Genomic DNA, 21,780 nt, shown 5'->3' with positions numbered 1-21,780 from the left:
ATAAAAAAAAAATATATATTTATATATGTATTCTTGATCACTCGTGCACTTATAGTGCGGAGCAGGGCCGGCGTTAGGGGGCGGCAAACTGGGCATTTGTCCAGGGCCCCCTACATATGAACTTTTGTGGATAGAGGATGTATTATTCCTTTAATACCCCTTGGTTGATGTCCGGGTGAAGATGCTGATCATCCATCTCCTGTCTATATACCATCCATCTCCTGTCTATATATCATCATCTATCTGTCTAGTTCTCCATCTCCTATAACTTAGAGGTACCCATCTATCTCTTATCTATCATCTACTCATCTATCAATCGATCTCTCTCTCTCTCTTCTACTGTATCTCTCATATCTATCATCTATGGGGCAGATTTACTTACCCGGTTCTGTCGTGATCCAGTGGCGCATTCTCTGCAGAGGATTCGGGTCTTCCGGCGATTCACTAAGGTAGTTCCTCCGATGTCCACCAGGTGTCGCTGCTGCGCTGAAGTTCGTCGGAGTTCACTGAAGTTCACCGTCCTCCGCTGGGTGCAGGTAAGTGCGTGTCAAGCGACCCTTTTTTACTTGCGGCGGTTTTTCCGAATCCGTCGGGCTTTCTTACGGCCACGCCCCCCCATTTTCGTCACGTGCATGCCATTCAGGGAAAATCAGCGCAAATCAGAAATATTCGGATAACCCGTCGGAAAAATGTGATTCGGTCACGTGCATGCCATTCAGGGAAAATCAGCGCAAATCAGAAATATTCGGATAACCCGTCGGAAAAATGTGATTCGGGCCCTTAGTAAATGACCCCCTATATTTCTATCTAAGTATATATTATCCACTTTATAGTTCTGCATCTATAAATCTCTCTGATCTTTCATCTTTCTCTTCGATCCTCCATCTATCTGTCTCTCCTATAACATTCTCCCATAGCCCCGTATTACAGACACTTACCTCCTACTGGGTGTAACTACAAGGTGTTATTATTGTGCAGGGATAAGGAGCCTCTTACTGACTGTTCATCAAAGAGTTTTATTTTGGGCCCCACTTTGTCCATAACCGGCCCTGGTGCAATGTAAATTGACTAAAACCAAAGGCAGGGACAATGGGGCAGATTTATCAAGTGTCTGAAAGCCAGAATATTTCTAGTTGCCCATGGCAACCAATCACAGCTCCCGTTTAAAATATTCATGAGCACTGGTGAAATGAAAGCTGAGCTGTGATTGGTTGCCCTGCCTTGTTCTTTCTATGTCTTTGCAGGATGTTGTATATGGATTTGGATCTACTCTTCTCTTCCTAAACTTGTTAGTTTTCTGTATTTCCTTGTCCTTCTCCATTTTTGGATGCCGTTCTCTACCAAAGGTGACAGAGGCTCCTCAGGTAACAGTATATAGTATATATATATATGGAATAGATCCAAATCCTTCAAAATCATTTCGTTAATGAAAGGACAGAAGTTTAAAATTTTAGAACCAATAAAATAAGTTCAGATTAATGTTTGACATTTATAGCTTGGCCAGGCATCCATACATACAAATGTTTGGATATTTCCATTTGAGGACAGTCCTTAAGGTTCATATCGCAGACTGTGTATATATTAACCCCTAATGATAAGGCCTGAACAGGCTTTAAAGGAAACCTACCATGTGATGTGATGCAGTATGAAGCAAACACACCGTGAGACTGCTGTAGCTACACTGATGCAGAAACATATCTTGTTTAATCCCTGAGCTGAGTAGTTTTGCTCAAAAACAATTATAACATTCAGGACCTTGGGAAAGCTGGGTTACATGCAGGCTGCCGTTGATAAACACATTACACTGAGTTTTCTGAACTGTCCGGCCAGGACTTATCAACCTGAGAGGGATGACTCATACACAGCAGCTGGGGGGTGGTGCAGTGATTGATTACTTCTGCCTGTCAGGCACAACACAGTGATTACATCATTCTTTGGAGCAGTGAATAACTAATGCAAGAGGAGAAGTGCAGAGCCAGGCTCAGGAGTGACAGAGCCTCATTATCATATTTTATAATAGTTTTTTTAGCAAAACCACACAGTTCAGGGATCAAACAAGATATTTTTGGTTCATAATGCATCAAATCAAATGTTAGATTTCCTTTAACCCTTAACACCCAGGCCCTTTTTGGTTTTTTGATTTCCATTTTTTTACTCCCCACCTTCAAAAATCTATAACTTTTTTATTTTTACATGTAAATAGCTGTGTGACGGCTTGTTTTCTGCACTTCATAGTGAAGTATTTATTATTCCATGCCGTGTAGTGGAGAGCGGACAAAAAATTCCGAATGCAGTGAAAAGGTGAAAAAACGCATTTGCGCCGTTTTCTTGTTGGCTTGGATTTTACGTATTTCACTGTGCGCCCCAAATGACAGGTCTACTGAATTATTTGGGTCGGTGCAATCACAGGAATAACAAATTTATAGGTTTTATAATGTTTTCATACATTTACAAAAATTAAAACCTCCTGTACAAATGTTTTTTTGGATTTTGCCATCTTCTGGCGCTAAAAACTTTTTCATACATTGGTGCCCGAAGTACTGTGGGTGGCGTCATTTTTTGCGACTTTTGATGACATTTTCAATGCCGCCATTTTTAGGACTGTACGACCTTCTGATCACTTTTTATTGTATTTTTAAAATATTTTTCAAAATGGCAAAAAAGTGTTATTTTCTAATTTAGGTGCTATTTTCCATTATGAGGTTAAACGCAGTTAAAAACGGTTATTATATTTTGACAGATCGGGCATTTTCGGACGCGGTGATACCTGATGGGTTTATGATTTTTACTGTTTATTTATATTTATGTCAGTTCTAGGGAAAGGGGGGGGGGATTTGAATTTTTAGGTTTTTTTATTATCATTTATTATCAAAAACTAACCCTAGGTAGTCTGATTGATGCTGTCATATACTGCCATACTACAGTATATGGGGATTTTCTTCCTCATTCATTACAATGTGCAATTATCAGATTGTAATGAATGGGTTAAAATGAGACAGGGTCTTTGGAAGACCCGAGGCTGTCATGGCGACTGATGGCTGCTCCCCGATGACGTCATGGGGAGTGACGATCTTCGGCAAGATGGCAGCGCTCATCTTTCTGAAGTCGATCGGCAGGTGTTACCATTAAGTCTGCAGCAAAGACATGTACCCGCACCCGACACGTGCCGCACGGAGAAAAGGAGAAGTCAGAAAAGTCAGAAGTGGTAATAAACCTTCTCGCTACACCCTGGTGGCTAATAGCTGGAGCTCCGGTCCTGCTCCTATGATCAGTGCAGGAGCAGGAGAAACTGCAGCAAAGCTTAAAGTCATTAGGGCAGATTTACTTACCCGGTCCATTCGCGATCCAGCGGCGCGTTCTCAGCGGTGGATTCGGGTCTTCCGGCGATTCACTAAGGCAGTTCCTCCGACTTCCACCAGGTGTCGCTTCTGCCCTGAAGTTCCCCGAGGCCCAGCGCAGTGCATGATCCTATACTTGGTGAAGGTAAGCGCATGTCCAGCGACACTTTTTTTTAATCCGTCAGGTTTTCGTTCGGCCACGCCCCCGATTTCTGCCGTGTGCATGCCGGTTCCGATGCGCCACAATCCGATTGCGTGCGCCAAAATCCCGGGGCAATTCAGGGAAAATCGGAGCAAATTGGAACACGTCGGGAAAACGTGAATCGGGTCCTTAGTGAATGACCCCCATTGCTGCAAACTTTGGCAGCCAGGAACCTGAATGTAGAGACTCAGAGACAGGCGGACATTCAGTAACACACATACAAATGGTCCAATTCCTGCAATCAATCAAACTCATCAGAGAGAATCCACACACTGATGCCGTGCACAGACTTTTTACCATGTGCCCAACCATCTACATAGACCACGCCCACATGTCTACCCTAATATGTTTGAACCACAAGTTGTGTATATGACTTTATCACACTCGAATATGAATACTGATGTCTGACTCCAAAATAGATTGAGCCCTACCTCTCCCGTGTGCTCGGACTTTACTTATTGTTTCCTCTTTTTTAGGTATTTTTGATCCAAAATGATGTTGTGGTGTCAATGAATCCAGTCGTCTCTCCAGGATTTGCGCAGACACCACCTCCACCAACCAATTTACGGAGATGTACACAAGTATAACTTGGCAAATTACCATTAAATGATCTGTGCAGCCAAAGATAACTTCTTCTCCCATTGATTTCAATGACCTTTTGGTGTGAACTTACAGAGACGCTTATTATCTGATTAATATAAGGGAGGGTTACATCACTATATACTATTTATAAGGAGCCTTTAGTAGTTGCTGTTTCGATTATCAAATTTTCATTAATATAGGAAAAAGGAAAAAAGATACAGCGCGTATAGAAAGGATTCAGACCCCTTTAAATTATTCACTCTCTGTTTCATTGCAGCCAGTAGGAAAGATCAAAAAAGTTCTTTTTTTTCTCATTAATGTGCCCTCTGCCCCATCCTGGAAAAAAAACACAGAACTGTAGATATTTTTGCTAATTTATTTAACAAGAAAAACTGAAATATCACCTGGTCATAAGTATACAGGACTTTTGCTGTGACACTCACATTCAACTGACATGCTGTCCATTTCCTTCTGATCCTCCTTGAGATGGTTCTACTCCTTCATTGGAGTTCAGCTGTGTTTATTTTAACTGATTGGACTTGATCAGGAAAGGCGCACACCTGTCTACACAAGACCTCACCGCTCACAGTGCAGGTCAGAGAACATGAGAATCCTTAGGTCTAAGGAACTGCCCAAATAGCTCAGAGACAGAATTGTGGCAAGGCACAGATCTAGCCAAGGTTACAAAAGAATTCCTGCAGCACTCAATTTTCCTAAGAGCACAGTGGTTCCTTAAATGGAAAAAGTTTAGGACGATTCCACAACTCTTCCTTGACCTGGCGTTTATCCAAACTAAGCAATCGTTAGAGAAGAACCTTGGTGTGAGAGGTAAAGAAGAACCCTAAGATCCCTGAGGCTGAGCTCCAGAGATGCAGGAGGGAGATGGAAGAAAGTTGCACAAAGGTAAAGTCCCTGCAGCCCCCAGTAGTCAGGGCTTTATGGCAGACAACCCACAGAAGTCTCTACTCCATGCAAGACATGTGTAAGCCAGCATAAGGTTTGCAAAACTGGCGGAGGAGCCTTGGTGAAGAACATGTCATTTTTTGTCAGGGCCTAATGGGTCATGTGACCTGCCCTTGTGGGCTATGCAAAAACCCAGAACTGAAACCCTGATGGAGTGAAAAAATCCCAAATTATATAAATAAAAAAACTAAAAATTTCCCTAGAAGTCATATAAATAGAAATAAACAATAAAAATCATAAACATGTTAGGTATCGCCGCATCCGAAAATGCCCGATCTATCAAAATATAGTAACGGTTTTTCACATTGTTTAACCCCATAATGGAAAATAGCGCCCTAAGTTGAAAATTGCACTTTTGCCATTAAAAACATCAAAAGTAGCAAAAATGACACCCCCCACAGCTCCGTGCACCAAAGTATGAAAACAATATTAGCGTCAGAAGACCATTTTCACTGCATTTGGAATTTTTTTCCTTCTTCCCAGTACATGGCATGGAATATTCAATACCGTCACTATGAAGTGTAATCTGTTACGCAGAAAACAAGCCCTCGCACAGCTCTGTACATGGAATAATTAAAAAGTTATCAATTTTTGAAGGTGGGGAGTGAAATATGGAAATGCAAAAAGAAAAGGGCCTGGTCATGAAGGGGTTAGACTTGCTGATTTGCTTTGGATGCAGATTATGTTTCTTAATGTATCACGTTTGCTTTTATCTATATTTTTACTTTTATTGTATTATACCAATGTCAGAAAGTTCCCTTCAGTTGACCTGAAGAAGGGGTAAATGGCCCTTAAACATGGCATGCCTCTTTTGGGCGCCTCTTTTCCACAGTAATCATACTTGGTGATGCGTTAAAGGATACTTGTTATTTTGTACAATTTTTGGAATTTTTGAGAAAAATAAAGATTTGAAGTTTTAAAGATTCCTCGGGGCCGGAGTAAACTAATCTTCATTTGCACAAATAGAAACACACTAGAAAGATAACACGAAATATTATTTTTTTTTGAAAAGCTGCTCATTAGGTGAAATGGATTTATTCATCTAAGAAAATCTATGTGAGGACATTTCTACCCTGAGGGCAGATGCACATGTTAGATGCCAGAGAAAGGCTGTAGAGCGGCTCCACATGAGGTCCCATTTCTTTTGAACTAAATTTATTCCTTAAACAGTTTCATTATCTGTACATGGTGACATTCATTCAGCTATTAAATAGTTAATAATTTGTTGATCAGTGGGGTTCCTCGTGATAACACCCCCAAAGATCATGAGAATGGGGGGTCCAAGGGATCCGAGGTACCGCCGTCGCTCCCGGAGATGGATGGAGCAGGTGGCTACACACGTCCTTTCGGCTCCATTCATCTCTATGCGCTATGAATCAATGCCCTTGTTTTTAAGAAAAAAAGGCTTTCAAAATTATGCAAATGAGCCTAAGGGTCTCCAGGATCCATTAACACCTATGGAGCCCATAGCCCCTCAGGTTCATTTGCATAATTCTAAAACCCTTTTTTTGTAAAAACCAGGGTGTAAGAATCTAAAATAAGCCACACACCAGTATGTCAGTGTGCTTGGTGTACAGTCCTTCATCCTGGTGGTAGATGTTCTTTAAGCATGGATTGGAGGGGCGAGAATTTGCTGGGAGACCACAGAGAAGATTGTTGCAGTAGTCCAAAGGGAGATGAAGACGGCAGGGAATAGCAATTTTGTAGACTCTGGATTGACGAAGGGTCAGATGCGAGAGATGTTCCTGAGATGGAGGCGGCAGGTTGTAGTAAGGGCCGGGATGTGAGGCTTAAGGGACGAGTCCAAGGCTGCGGAGCTTAGGGAGCGGGGAGAGTGCGGAGTCATGGATGATGAGGTTAGGTCTGGGAGGAATTTGTTAGGCGGAGGAAAGATTGAGTTTTGTTTTGCGAATGTTTAAGTTTATTTACATTTCTTTGTCCTTTTGCAGTTGTTGATGTTTCTATAATCTGTGATTCCATAGTCATGTTAGATACAAGTTATACAGAATGACCCAGCACATCTAATAAATCCTGTGTAGTGCTGGGAATGGAGCGACCATCTCCTCCCTATGGACACATGCTAGGAGAATGCAATCACCCCATCCAGGGAGCAGCGAGAGGTCGATACCTTCAGGTCAAGGGAATTTGTATTCTACTGGAAATTCCTTTTAAAATACTTGATTGTAGCCATAAAATCTCGATCCTCACACGTAGCAGCAATCACTATCTGATGTCTTATAAATTTACATTTCAATAATATTAGTCACACAAACACATGAATCCTGACCCTGAATCTTTGGACCATTGAAACAAGTTAATTGACCTTTATGAGATCCCATGACGAGGTCACCATAAAGTAATAAAGATTCAATTGCTTCAATCTAGTAAAACATTTATGCAAAATACAGGAACATAAGTCGTGCAATATCAGAAGTGACTGACGGTTACAGTATTGGACGGGGGCTACGAGGGTCCCACAAGGGGTGAAAGGACTGAGATCCCATCCTGTACCTAAACACGACCTGTACAAGTCCAAATGGCAAATAAGATCCAATAATACACAATGGTGAATCATCCAATATGGAATAATCGAGATCACACATAACCGATGTGTCTTCTGCTGGACTTTGCAGCCATTCATTTCATTCAGTTTCTGGTCCCTTTGGAGAATCTGTGGTACTTGGGGTCCCAGCCTGACCCCGACACCCAAGGGAGCTCCATGATTTTCATGGAAACCTTAGGGAGCCACTGATTTGGCTTTTTTCATTGACCGTGGAATAGAAGTCTGTGGGTCTACAAAAAAAAAACTCATGACAGGTGGATTTATTTCACTGATGAAGCTGAGGAGCCATGTGTGTGTTTTTTTCTAACCAATGTTAAACCTTCAAAACTAAAGCAAAGCTGAAAAAACACTTTACAGGTTACAGCTGTATCCAGATGTGCAGGAGGAGGCTGTATCCAGATGTGCAGGAGGAGGCTGTAACCAGATGTGCAGGAGGAGGCTGTAACCGGATGTGCAGGAGGAGGCTGTATCCAGATGTGCATGAGGAGGCTGTAACCAGACGTGCAGGAGGAGGCTGTATCCAGATGTGCAGGAGGAGGCTGTAACCAGATGTGCAGGAGGAGGCTGTAACCAGACGTGCAGGAGGAGGCTGTAACCAGATGTGCAGGAGGAGGCTGTAACCAGACGTGTAGGAAGAGGCTGTAACCAGATGTGCAGGAGGAGGCTGTATCCAGATGTGCAGGAGGAGGCTGTATCCAGATGTGCATGAGGAGGCTGTAACCAGACGTGCAGGAGGAGGCTGTATCCAGATGTGCAGGAGGAGGCTGTAACCAGATGTGCAGGAGGAGGCTGTAACCAGACGTGCAGGAGGAGGCTGTAACCAGATGTGCAGGAGGAGGCTGTAACCAGACGTGTAGGAGGAGGCTGTAACCAGATGTGCAGGAGGAGGCTGTATCCAGATGTGCAGGAGGAGGCTGTATCCAGATGTGCATGAGGAGGCTGTATCCAGATGTGCAGGAGGAGCCTGTAACCAGATGTGCAGGAGGATGCTGTAACCAGATGTGCAGGAGGAGGCTGTATCCAGATGTGCAGGAGGAGGCTGTAACCAGATGTGCAGGAGGAGGCTGTATCCAGACGTGTAGGAGGAGGCTGTAACCAGACGTGTAGGAGGAGGCTGTATCCAGATGTGCAGGAGGAGGCTGTAACCGGATGTGCAGGAGGAGGCTGTAACCGGATGTGCAGGAGGAGGCTGTAACCAGATGTGCAGGAGGAGGCTGTAACCAGATGTGCAGGAGGAGGCTGTAACCAGATGTGCAGGAGGAGGCTGTATCCAGATGTGCAGGAGGAGGCTGTAACCGGATGTGCAGGAGGAGGCTGTAACCGGATGTGCAGGAGGAGGCTGTAACCAGATGTGCAGGAGGAGGCTGTATCCAGATGTGCAGGAGAGGCTGTATCCAGATGTGCAGGAGGAGGCTGTAACCAGACGTGCAGGAGGAGGCTGTATCCAGATGTGCAGGAGGAGGCTGTAACCAGATGTGCAGGAGGAGGCTGTATCCAGATGTGCAGGAGGAGGCTGTAACCGGATGTGCAGGAGGAGGCTGTAACCAGATGTGCAGGAGGAGGCTGTAACCAGATGTGCAGGAGAGGCTGTAACCGGATGTGCAGGAGGAGGCTGTAACCAGATGTGCAGGAGGAGGCTGTATCCAGATGTGCAGGAGGAGGCTGTAACCGGATGTGCAGGAGGAGGCTGTAACCGGATGTTAGACATACTCAGCGCCAGGCGTCCACATCCTCTATTGTCCGCACTGCTCAGATTCAGGGGACTGCACCAGTAACCCTTCATGTGCCAACAACCATAGTACAGCACATATCACCCCCGAAACAAATACTAATACAGACCCCAGAGCAGACTACAAATACAGTGCACAAACCAGACACTAATAATGGAGACCCCAGAGCAGACTACTAATACAGCGCACAAACCAGACACTAATAATGGAGAACCCAGTGGACAGATGTATAATACAGGAGACCCCAAGAGCAGACATATACTACTGGAGACCCCAGAGCAGATGTATAATACAGGAGACCCCCAGAGCAGATGTATAATAATGGAGACCCCAGACCAGATGTATAATACTGGAGAGCCCCAGAGCAGACATATACTACTGGAGACCCCAGAGCAGATGTATAATACTGGAGACCCCAGAGCAGATGTATAATACTGGAGACCCCCAGAGCAGATGTATAATACTGGAGACCCCAGAGCAGATGTATAATACAGGAGACCCCAGAGCAGATGTATAATGCTGGAGACCCCAGAGCAGATGTATAATACTGGAGACCCCAGAGCAGATGTATAATACAGGAGACCCCAGAGCAGATGTATAATACTGGAGACCTCAGAGCAGATGTATAATACTGGAGACCCCAGAGCAGATGTATAATAATGGAGACCCCAGAGCAGATGTATAATACAGGAGACCCCAGAGCAGACATATACTACTGGAGACCCCAGAGCAGATGTATAATACTGGAGACCCCAAAGCAGATGTATAATAATGGAGACCCCAGAGCAGATGTATAATGTTGGAGACCCCAGACCAGATATATAATACTGGAGACCACCAGAGCAGATATATAATACTGGAGACCCCAGACCAGATATATAATACTGGAGACCCCAGAGCAGATATATAATACTGGAGACCACCAGAGCAGATGTATAATATTGGAGACCCCAGACCAGATATATAATACTGGAGACCACCAGAGCAGATGTATAATACTGGAGACCCCCCAGAGCAGATATATAATACTGGAGACCCCAGAGCAGATGTATAATACAGGAGACCCCAGAGCAGATGTATAATACTGGAGACCCCCCAGAGCAGATATATAATACTGGAGACCCCCCTGAGCAGATATATAATACTGGAGACCCCAGAGCAGATGTATTATACAGGAGACCCCAGAGCAGATGTATAATACTGGAGACCCCAGAGCAGATGTATAATATTGGAGACCCCAGACCAGATGTATAATACTGGAGACCCCCCAGAGCAGATATATAATACTGGAGACCCCCCAGAGCAGATATATAATACTGGAGACCCCGGAGCAGATGTATAATACAGGAGACCCCAGAGCAGATGTATAATACTGGAGACCCCAGAGCAGATGTATAATACTGGAGACCCCAGAGCAGATGTATAATAATGGAGACCCCAGAGCAGATGTATAATACTGGAGACCCCAGAGCAGATGTATAATAATGGAGACCCCAGAGCAGATGTATAATACTGTGGACCCCAGAGTAGATGTATAATACTGGAGACCCCCAGAGCAGATGTATAATATTGTAGACCCCAGAGCAGATGTATAATGCTGGAGACCCCAGAGCAGATGTATAATGCTGGAGACCCCAGAGCAGATGTATAATACTGGAGACCCCAGAGCAGATGTATAATACTGGAGACCCCAGAGCAGATGTATAATACTGTGGACCCCAGAGTAGATGTATAATGCTGGAGGCCCCAGAGCAGATGTATAATACTGGAGACCCCAGAGCAGATGTATAATACTGGAGACCCCAGAGCAGATGTATAATACTGGAGACCCCAGAGCAGATGTATTATACTGGAGACCCCAGAGCAGATGTATAATGCTGGAGACCCCAGAGCAGATGTAGAATAATGGAGGTGACCCCCAATTCTTATCATATTTCTCCTCATAAACCTATTTATTCTTTTTTGAGAAACCTTCTATAGTTGAATGAGTTCCCATGTATTGGGGATATAAGGTTATACTGCGTTACAGTGTGTTTTTCTTATTATGTAATATACATATAATAATTCGACAGTATTTATTTTCAGACCAAAAAGTCTAATAAATCTAAAATCCCAATGCACATTCTACATAAAGAGTCACCAGATTTTACCCCATTAAACCACCAACCCCCTCAAGTAGGCAAAATTCCCTCTTTAATGTGAAAATGTGCTTATTTACATAAAAATCTCCTCTAAATTTACATGGAAATTTTGGGGCCTCCCCCTGCAGCCTCTGAGCAGGACTTATTTTCTATAGGTAAATTGGATCGACTTAACATAAAAGAGGGAATCTCACACCCAAGCTGAGGGGATAGTAATGTAATGCTCCTTTGTCTTTGCATTGACCGGTGTGAACAGATGATTATAGGGGGTCAGACCCCAGTCTCATATTGTTGCTAAATATTTTTAGCCCAGAAAAAACTATGCAGGAATAAATGTCATCTATGTGATCAGGTCCTTTGGTTGATTTGAGTCGTTACAACATTTGGTACAATATACAATGGGTTATGCTGTTGTGATCCGCGATCCGGACGCTCCGACAAAGATGAAGTCTACGCGATTCACGTAGCTTGTGCCTCCGAGTTCCTGCAGGTGTCGCTGCTGCGCCAAGGTCCGCCGGAGTTCACCTTCTTCTTCCCGGTGCTTGTAAGTGCATGTCTTGCGACACAATTTGAAATTTTAAATCCTGCGCGTAGTCCAAATCCATTGTGTTGTCCGACGGCCCGCCCCCCCCCCCATTTCTGTTGCGTGCAAGCTGAAAATCCGCCAAAATCCGATTGCATGCGCCAAAACCCCCTGTTAAATGCGGCGCAACACAGACATCATTGGGAGACCCAACTAAAAAAAATGCGCTCCGCGGACCCTTAGTGAATGAGCCCCTACGTGTTACATTACAGCAGCATAAACTCAGATGGGAAATCCCCTTCGGAGATCATAATTCCACATACGGAGTCATTGGGTAATGAAGATACAAGAAGTTGTTGCGACACTTTATTACATTTTATGTTATTCTCACAGACGGGAGAGGAGACGCGTACAGACACTGCGTGTGGTGCAGCTGGAGCTCCAGTATGTGAGTATCTGCTACTAGATGTTACCTGACAATTCTATAGATCCGTGTGTCATGTTATTATCATCCACTTATAGCCGCATTCCCATATTCTATAGATCCATGTGTCATGTTATTATCATCCACTTATAGCTGCATTCCCATATTCTATAGATCCATGTGTCATGTTATTATCATCCACTTATAGCTGCATTCCCATATTCTATAGATCCGTGTGTCATGTTATTATCATCCACTTATAGCCGCATTCCCATATTCTATAGATCCATGTTTCATGTTATTATCATCCACTTATAGCCGCATTCCCATATTCTATAGATCCATGTTTCATGTTATTATCATCCACTTATAGCTGCATTCCCATATTCTATAGATCCGTGTGTCATGTTATTATCATCCACTTATAGCTGCATTCCCATATTCTATAGATCCATGTGTCATGTTATTATCATCCACTTATAGCTGCATTCCCATATTCTATAGATCCATGTGTCATGTTATTATCATCCACTTATAGCTGCATTCCCATATTCTATAGATCCATGTGTCATGTTATTATCATCCACTTATAGCTGCATTCCCATATTCTATAGATCCATGTGTCATGTTATTATCATCCACTTATAGCTGCATTCCCATATTCTATAGATCCATGTGTCATGTTATTATCATCCACTTATAGCTGGCACTTCGCATATTCTATAGATCCGTGTGTCATGTTATTATCATCCACTTATAGCTGCATTCCCATATTCTATAGATCCGTGTGTCATGTTATTATCATCCACTTATAGCTGCATTCCCATATTCTATAGATCCATGTGTCATGTTATTATCATCCACTTATAGCTGCATTCCCATATTCTATAGATCCAGGTGTCATGTTATTATCATCCACTTATAGCTGCATTCCCATATTCTATAGATCCATGTGTCATGTTATTATCATCCACTTATAGCTGCATTCCCATATTCTATAGATCCATGTGTCATGTTATTATCATCCACTTATAGCTGCATTCCCATATTCTATAGATCCATGTGTCATGTTATTATCATCCACTTATAGCTGCATTCCCATATTCTATAGATCCGTGTGTCATGTTATTATCATCCACTTATAGCTGCATTCCCATATTCTATAGATCCATGTGTCATGTTATTATCATCCACTTATAGCTGTATTCCCATATTCTATAGATCCGTGTGTCATGTTATTATCATCCAGTTATAGCTGCATTCCCATATTCTATAGATCCGTGTGTCATGTTATTATCATCCACTTATAGCTGCATTCCCATATTCTATAGATCCGTGTGTCATGTTATTATCATCCACTTATAGCTGCATTCCCATATTCTATAGATCCGTGTGTCATGTTATCATCATCCACTTATAGCTGCATTCCCATATTCTATAGATCCGTGTGTCATGTTATTATCATCCAGTTATAGCTGCATTCCCATATTCTATAGATCCATGTGTCATGTTATTATCATCCACTTATAGCTGCATTCCCATATTCTGTAGATCCATGTGTCATGTTATTATCATCCAGTTATAGCTGCATTCCCATATTCTATAGATCCGTGTGTCATGTTATTATCATCCACTTATAGCTGCATTCCCATATTCTGTAGATCCATGTGTCATGTTATTATCATCCACTTATAGCTGCATTCCCATATTCTATAGATCCATGTGTCATGTTATTATCATCCACTTATAGCTGCATTCCCATATTCTATAGATCCATGTGTCATGTTATTATCATCCACTTATAGCTGCATTCCCATATTCTATAGATCCGTGTGTCATGTTATTATCATCCACTTATAGCTGCATTCCCATATTCTATAGATCCGTGTGTCATGTTATTATCATCCACTTATAGCTGCATTCCCATATTCTATAGATCCGTGTGTCATGTTATTATCATCCAGTTATAGCTGCATTCCCATATTCTATAGATCCGTGTGTCATGTTATTATCATCCACTTATAGCTGCATTCCCATATTCTATAGATCCGTGTGTCATGTTATTATCATCCACTTATAGCTGCATTCCCATATTCTATAGATCCGTGTGTCATGTTATTATCATCCACTTATAGCTGCATTCCCATATTCTATAGATCCGTGTGTCATGTTATTATCATCCACTTATAGCTGCATTCCCATATTCTATAGATCCATGTGTCATGTTATTATCATCCACTTATAGCTGGCACTTCGCATATTCTATAGATCCGTGTGTCATGTTATTATCATCCACTTATAGCCGCATTCCCATATTCTATAGATCCATGTGTCATGTTATTATCATCCACTTATAGCTGCATTCCCATATTCTATAGATCCATGTGTCATGTTATTATCATCCACTTATAGCTGCATTCCCATATTCTATAGATCCATGTGTCATGTTATTATCATCCACTTATAGCTGCATTCCCATATTCTATAGATCCATGTGTCATGTTATTATCATCCACTTATAGCTGCATTCCCATATTCTATAGATCCATGTGTCATGTTATTATCATCCACTTATAGCTGCATTCCCATATTCTATAGATCCATGTGTCATGTTATTATCATCCAGTTATAGCTGCATTCCCATATTCTATAGATCCATGTGTCATGTTATTATCATCCACTTATAGCTGCATTCCCATATTCTATAGATCCGTGTGTCATGTTATTATCATCCACTTATAGCTGCATTCCCATATTCTATAGATCCGTGTGTCATGTTATTATCATCCAGTTATAGCTGCATTCCCATATTCTATAGATCCGTGTGTCATGTTATTATCATCCACTTATAGCTGCATTCCCATATTCTATAGATCCATGTGTCATGTTATTATCATCCACTTATAGCTGCATTCCCATATTCTATAGATCCATGTGTCATGTTATTATCATCCACTTATAGCTGCATTCCCATATTCTATAGATCCAGGTGTCATGTTATTATCATCCAGTTATAGCTGCATTCCCATATTCTATAGATCCATGTGTCATGTTATTATCATCCAGTTATAGCTGCATTCCCATATTCTATAGATCCATGTGTCATGTTATTATCATCCACTTATAGCTGCATTCCCATATTCTATAGATCCGTGTGTCATGTTATTATCATCCACTTATAGCTGCATTCCCATATTCTATAGATCCATGTGTCATGTTATTATCATCCACTTATAGCTGCATTCCCATATTCTATAGATCCATGTGTCATGTTATTATCATCCACTTATAGCTGCATTCCCATATTCTATAGATCCATGTGTCATGTTATTATCATCCACTTATAGCTGCATTCCCATATTCTATAGATCCATGTGTCATGTTATTATCATCCACTTATAGCTGCATTCCCATATTCTATAGATCCAGGTGTCATGTTATTATCATCCACTTATAGCTGCATTCCCATATTCTATAGATCCATGTGTCATGTTATTATCATCCACTTATAGCTGCATTCCCATATTCTATAGATCCATGTGTCATGTTATTATCATCCACTTATAGCTGCATTCCCATATTCTATAGATCCAGGTGTCATGTTATTATCATCCACTTATAGCTGCATTCCCATATTCTATAGATCCATGTGTCATGTTATTATCATCCACTTATAGCTGCATTCCCATATTCTATAGATCCATGTGTCATGTTATTATCATCCACTTATAGCTGCATTCCCATATTCTATAGATCCGTGTGTCATGTTATTATCATCCACTTATAGCTGCATTCCCATATTCTATAGATCCGTGTGTCATGTTATTATCATCCACTTATAGCTGCATTCCCATATTCTATAGATCCATGTGTCATGTTATTATCATCCACTTATAGCTGTATTCCCATATTCTATAGATCCGTGTGTCATGTTATTATCATCCACTTATAGCTGCATTCCCATATTCTATAGATCCGTGTGTCATGTTATTATCATCCACTTATAGCTGCATTCCCATATTCTATAGATCCGTGTGTCATGTTATTATCATCCACTTATAGCTGCATTCCCATATTCTATAGATCCATGTGTCATGTTATTATCATCCACTTATAGCTGTATTCCCATATTCTATAGATCCATGTGTCATGTTATTATCATCCACTTATAGCTGCATTCCCATATTCTATAGATCCATGTGTCATGTTATTATCATCCACTTATAGCTGTATTCCCATATTCTATAGATCCATGTGTCATGTTATTATCATCCACTTATAGCTGCATTCCCATATTCTATAGATCCGTGTGTCATGTTATTATCATCCACTTATAGCTGCATTCCCATATTCTATAGATCCATGTGTCATGTTATTATCATCCACTTATAGCTGTATTCCCATATTCTATAGATCCATGTGTCATGTTATTATCATCCACTTATAGCTGCATTCCCATATTCTATAGATCCATGTGTCATGTTATTATCATCCACTTATAGCTGTATTCCCATATTCTATAGATCCATGTGTCATGTTATTATCATCCACTTATAGCTGCATTCCCATATTCTATAGATCCGTGTGTCATGTTATTATCATCCACTTATAGCTGCATTCCCATATTCTATAGATCCATGTGTCATGTTATTATCATCCACTTATAGCTGTATTCCCATATTCTATAGATCCATGTGTCATGTTATTATCATCCACTTATAGCTGTATTCCCATATTCTATAGATCCATGTGTCATGTTATTATCATCCACTTATAGCTGCATTCCCATATTCTATAGATCCGTGTGTCATGTTATTATCATCCAGTTATAGCTGCATTCCCATATTCTATAGATCCATGTGTCATGTTATTATCATCCACTTATAGCTGCATTCCCATATTCTATAGATCCATGTGTCATGTTATTATCATCCAGTTATAGCTGCATTCCCATATTCTATAGATCCATGTGTCATGTTATTATCATCCGGTTATAGCTGCATTCCCATATTCTATAGATCCATGTGTCATGTTATTATCATCCAGTTATAGCTGCATTCCCATATTCTATAGATCCATGTGTCATGTTATTATCCTCCAGTTATAGCTGCATTCCCATATTCTATAGATCCGTGTGTCATGTTATTATCATCCACTTATAGCTGCATTCCCATATTCTATAGATCCATGTGTCATGTTATTATCATCCAGTTATAGCTGCATTCCCATATTCTATAGATCCATGTGTCATGTTATTATCATCCACTTATAGCTGCATTCCCATATTCTATAGATCCATGTGTCATGTTATTATCATCCACTTATAGCTGCATTCCCATATTCTATAGATCCATGTGTCATGTTATTATCATCCACTTATAGCTGCATTCCCATATTCTATAGATCCATGTGTCATGTTATTATCATCCAGTTATAGCTACATTCCCATATTCTATAGATCCATGTGTCATGTTATTATCATCCACTTATAGCTGCATTCCCATATTCTATAGATCCGTGTGTCATGTTATTATCATCCAGTTATAGCTGCATTCCCATATTCTATAGATCCGTGTGTCATGTTATTATCATCCAGTTATAGCTGCATTCCCATATTCTATAGATCCGTGTGTCATGTTATTATCATCCACTTATAGCTGCATTCCCATATTCTATAGATCCGTGTGTCATGTTAATATCATCCACTTATAGCTGCATTCCCATATTCTATAGATCCATGTGTCATGTTATTATCATCCACTTATAGCTGCATTCCCATATTCTATAGATCCATGTGTCATGTTATTATCATCCGGTTATAGCTGCATTCCCATATTCTATAGATCCATGTGTCATGTTATTATCATCCACTTATAGCTGCATTCCCATATTCTATAGATCCATGTGTCATGTTATTATCATCCACTTATAGCTGCATTCCCATATTCTATAGATCCGTGTGTCATGTTATTATCATCCAGTTATAGCTGCATTCCCATATTCTATAGATCCATGTGTCATGTTATTATCATCCAGTTATAGCTGCATTCCCATATTCTATAGATCCGTGTGTCATGTTATTATCATCCACTTATAGCTGCATTCCCATATTCTAAAGATCCATGTGTCATGTTATTATCATCCAGTTATAGCTACATTCCCATATTCTATAGATCCATGTGTCATGTTATTATCATCCAGTTATAGCTGCATTCCCATATTCTATAGATCCGTGTGTCATGTTATTATCATCCACTTATAGCTGCATTCCCATATTCTATAGATCCGTGTGTCATGTTATTATCATCCACTTATAGCTGCATTCCCATATTCTATAGATCCATGTGTCATGTTATTATCATCCACTTATAGCTGCATTCCCATATTCTATAGATCCGTGTGTCATGTTATTATCATCCAGTTATAGCTGCATTCCCATATTCTATAGATCCGTGTGTCATGTTATTATCATCCAGTTATAGCTGCATTCCCATATTCTATAGATCCGTGTGTCATGTTATTATCATCCAGTTATAGCTGCATTCCCATATTCTATAGATCCGTGTGTCATGTTATTATCATCCAGTTATAGCTGCATTCCCATATTCTATAGATCCGTGTGTCATGTTATTATCATCCACTTATAGCTGCATTCCCATATTCTATAGATCCATGTGTCATGTTATTATCATCCACTTATAGCTGCATTCCCATATTCTATAGATCCGTGTGTCATGTTATTATCATCCACTTATAGCTGCATTCCCATATTCTATAGATCCGTGTGTCATGTTAATATCATCCAGTTATAGCTGCATTCCCATATTCTATAGATCCATGTGTCAAGTTATTATCATCCACTTATAGCTGCATTCCCATATTCTATAGATCCGTGTGTCATGTTATTATCATCCACTTATAGCTGCATTCCCATATTCTATAGATCCATGTGTCATGTTATTATCATCCACTTATAGCTGCATTCCCATATTCTATAGATCCGTGTGTCATGTTAATATCATCCACTTATAGCTGCATTCCCATATTCTATAGATCCATGTGTCATGTTATTATCATCCGGTTATAGCTGCATTCCCATATTCTATAGATCCATGTGTCATGTTATTATCATCCACTTATAGCTGCATTCCCATATTCTATAGATCCATGTGTCATGTTATTATCATCCACTTATAGCTGCATTCCCATATTCTATAGATCCATGTGTCATGTTATTATCATCCACTTATAGCTGCATTCCCATATTCTATAGATCCGTGTGTCATGTTATTATCATCCACTTATAGCTGCATTCCCATATTCTATAGATCCGTGTGTCATGTTATTATCATCCACTTATAGCTGCATTCCCATATTCTATAGATCCATGTGTCATGTTATTATCATCCACTTATAGCTGCATTCCCATATTCTATAGATCCGTGTGTCATGTTATTATCATCCACTTATAGCTGCATTCCCATATTCTATAGATCCGTGTGTCATGTTATTATCATCCAGTTATAGCTGCATTCCCATATTCTATAGATCCATGTGTCATGTTATTATCATCCACTTATAGCTGCATTCCCATATTCTATAGATCCATGTGTCATGTTATTATCATCCAGTTATAGCTGCATTCCCATATTCTATAGATCCGTGTGTCATGTTATTATCATCCACTTATAGCTGCATTCCCATATTCTAAAGATCCATGTGTCATGTTATTATCATCCAGTTATAGCTACATTCCCATATTCTATAGATCCATGTGTCATGTTATTATCATCCAGTTATAGCTGCATTCCCATATTCTATAGATCCGTGTGTCATGTTATTATCATCCACTTATAGCTGCATTCCCATATTCTATAGATCCATGTGTCATGTTATTATCATCCACTTATAGCTGCATTCCCATATTCTATAGATCCGTGTGTCATGTTATTATCATCCACTTATAGCTGCATTCCCATATTCTATAGATCCGTGTGTCATGTTATTATCATCCACTTATAGCTGCATTCCCATATTCTATAGATCCGTGTGTCATGTTATTATCATCGAGTTATAGCTGCATTCCCATATTCTATAGATCCGTGTGTCATGTTATTATCATCCAGTTATAGCTGCATTCCCATATTCTATAGATCCGTGTGTTATGTTATCATCATCCAGTTATAGCTACATTCCCATATTCTATAGATCCATGTGTCATGTTATTATCATCCACTTATAGCTGCATTCCCAGGTTGTAGTAAGGGCCGGGATGTGAGGCTTAAGGGACGAGTCCAAGGCTGCGGAGCTTAGGGAGCGGGGAGAGTGCGGAGTCATGGATGATGAGGTTAGGTCTGGGAGGAATTTGTTAGGCGGAGGAAAGATTGAGTTTTGTTTTGCGAATGTTTAAGTTTATTTACATTTCTTTGTCCTTTTGCAGTTGTTGATGTTTCTATAATCTGTGATTCCATAGTCATGTTAGATACAAGTTATACAGAATGACCCAGCACATCTAATAAATCCTGTGTAGTGCTGGGAATGGAGCGACCATCTCCTCCCTATGGACACATGCTAGGAGAATGCAATCACCCCATCCAGGGAGCAGCGAGAGGTCGATACCTTCAGGTCAAGGGAATTTGTATTCTACTGGAAATTCCTTTTAAAATACTTGATTGTAGCCATAAAATCTCGATCCTCACACGTAGCAGCAATCACTATCTGATGTCTTATAAATTTACATTTCAATAATATTAGTCACACAAACACATGAATCCTGACCCTGAATCTTTGGACCATTGAAACAAGTTAATTGACCTTTATGAGATCCCATGACGAGGTCACCATAAAGTAATAAAGATTCAATTGCTTCAATCTAGTAAAACATTTATGCAAAATACAGGAACATAAGTCGTGCAATATCAGAAGTGACTGACGGTTACAGTATTGGACGGGGGCTACGAGGGTCCCACAAGGGGTGAAAGGACTGAGATCCCATCCTGTACCTAAACACGACCTGTACAAGTCCAAATGGCAAATAAGATCCAATAATACACAATGGTGAATCATCCAATATGGAATAATCGAGATCACACATAACCGATGTGTCTTCTGCTGGACTTTGCAGCCATTCATTTCATTCAGTTTCTGGTCCCTTTGGAGAATCTGTGGTACTTGGGGTCCCAGCCTGACCCCGACACCCAAGGGAGCTCCATGATTTTCATGGAAACCTTAGGGAGCCACTGATTTGGCTTTTTTCATTGACCGTGGAATAGAAGTCTGTGGGTCTACAAAAAAAAAACTCATGACAGGTGGAT

At 40.7% G+C, this 21,780-nt stretch overlaps 1 protein-coding gene across 1 annotated transcript in view; it reads left to right on the top strand.

Annotated features, from left to right (window-relative positions):
• LOC140106328 (membrane-spanning 4-domains subfamily A member 4A-like) overlaps positions 1-4,302 on the top strand; it is a 43,228-nt gene extending 38,926 nt beyond the window's left edge. The window contains exons 6-7 of the mRNA XM_072130726.1: positions 1,245-1,364; positions 4,017-4,302. Coding sequence (XP_071986827.1) covers positions 1,245-1,364; positions 4,017-4,127 — 231 coding nt within the window. The 3' untranslated portion in view covers positions 4,128-4,302. The remainder of the gene's footprint in view (positions 1-1,244; positions 1,365-4,016) is intronic.
• The last annotated feature ends 17,478 nt before the right edge of the window (positions 4,303-21,780 follow it).

This window comes from Engystomops pustulosus, chromosome 11, assembly GCF_040894005.1.
Source record: "Engystomops pustulosus chromosome 11, aEngPut4.maternal, whole genome shotgun sequence".
Lineage (NCBI taxonomy): Eukaryota > Metazoa > Chordata > Amphibia > Anura > Leptodactylidae > Engystomops > Engystomops pustulosus.
The sequence above is the reverse complement of the archived record's forward strand: the minus strand, read 5'-3'. Positions and strand labels throughout refer to the sequence as shown.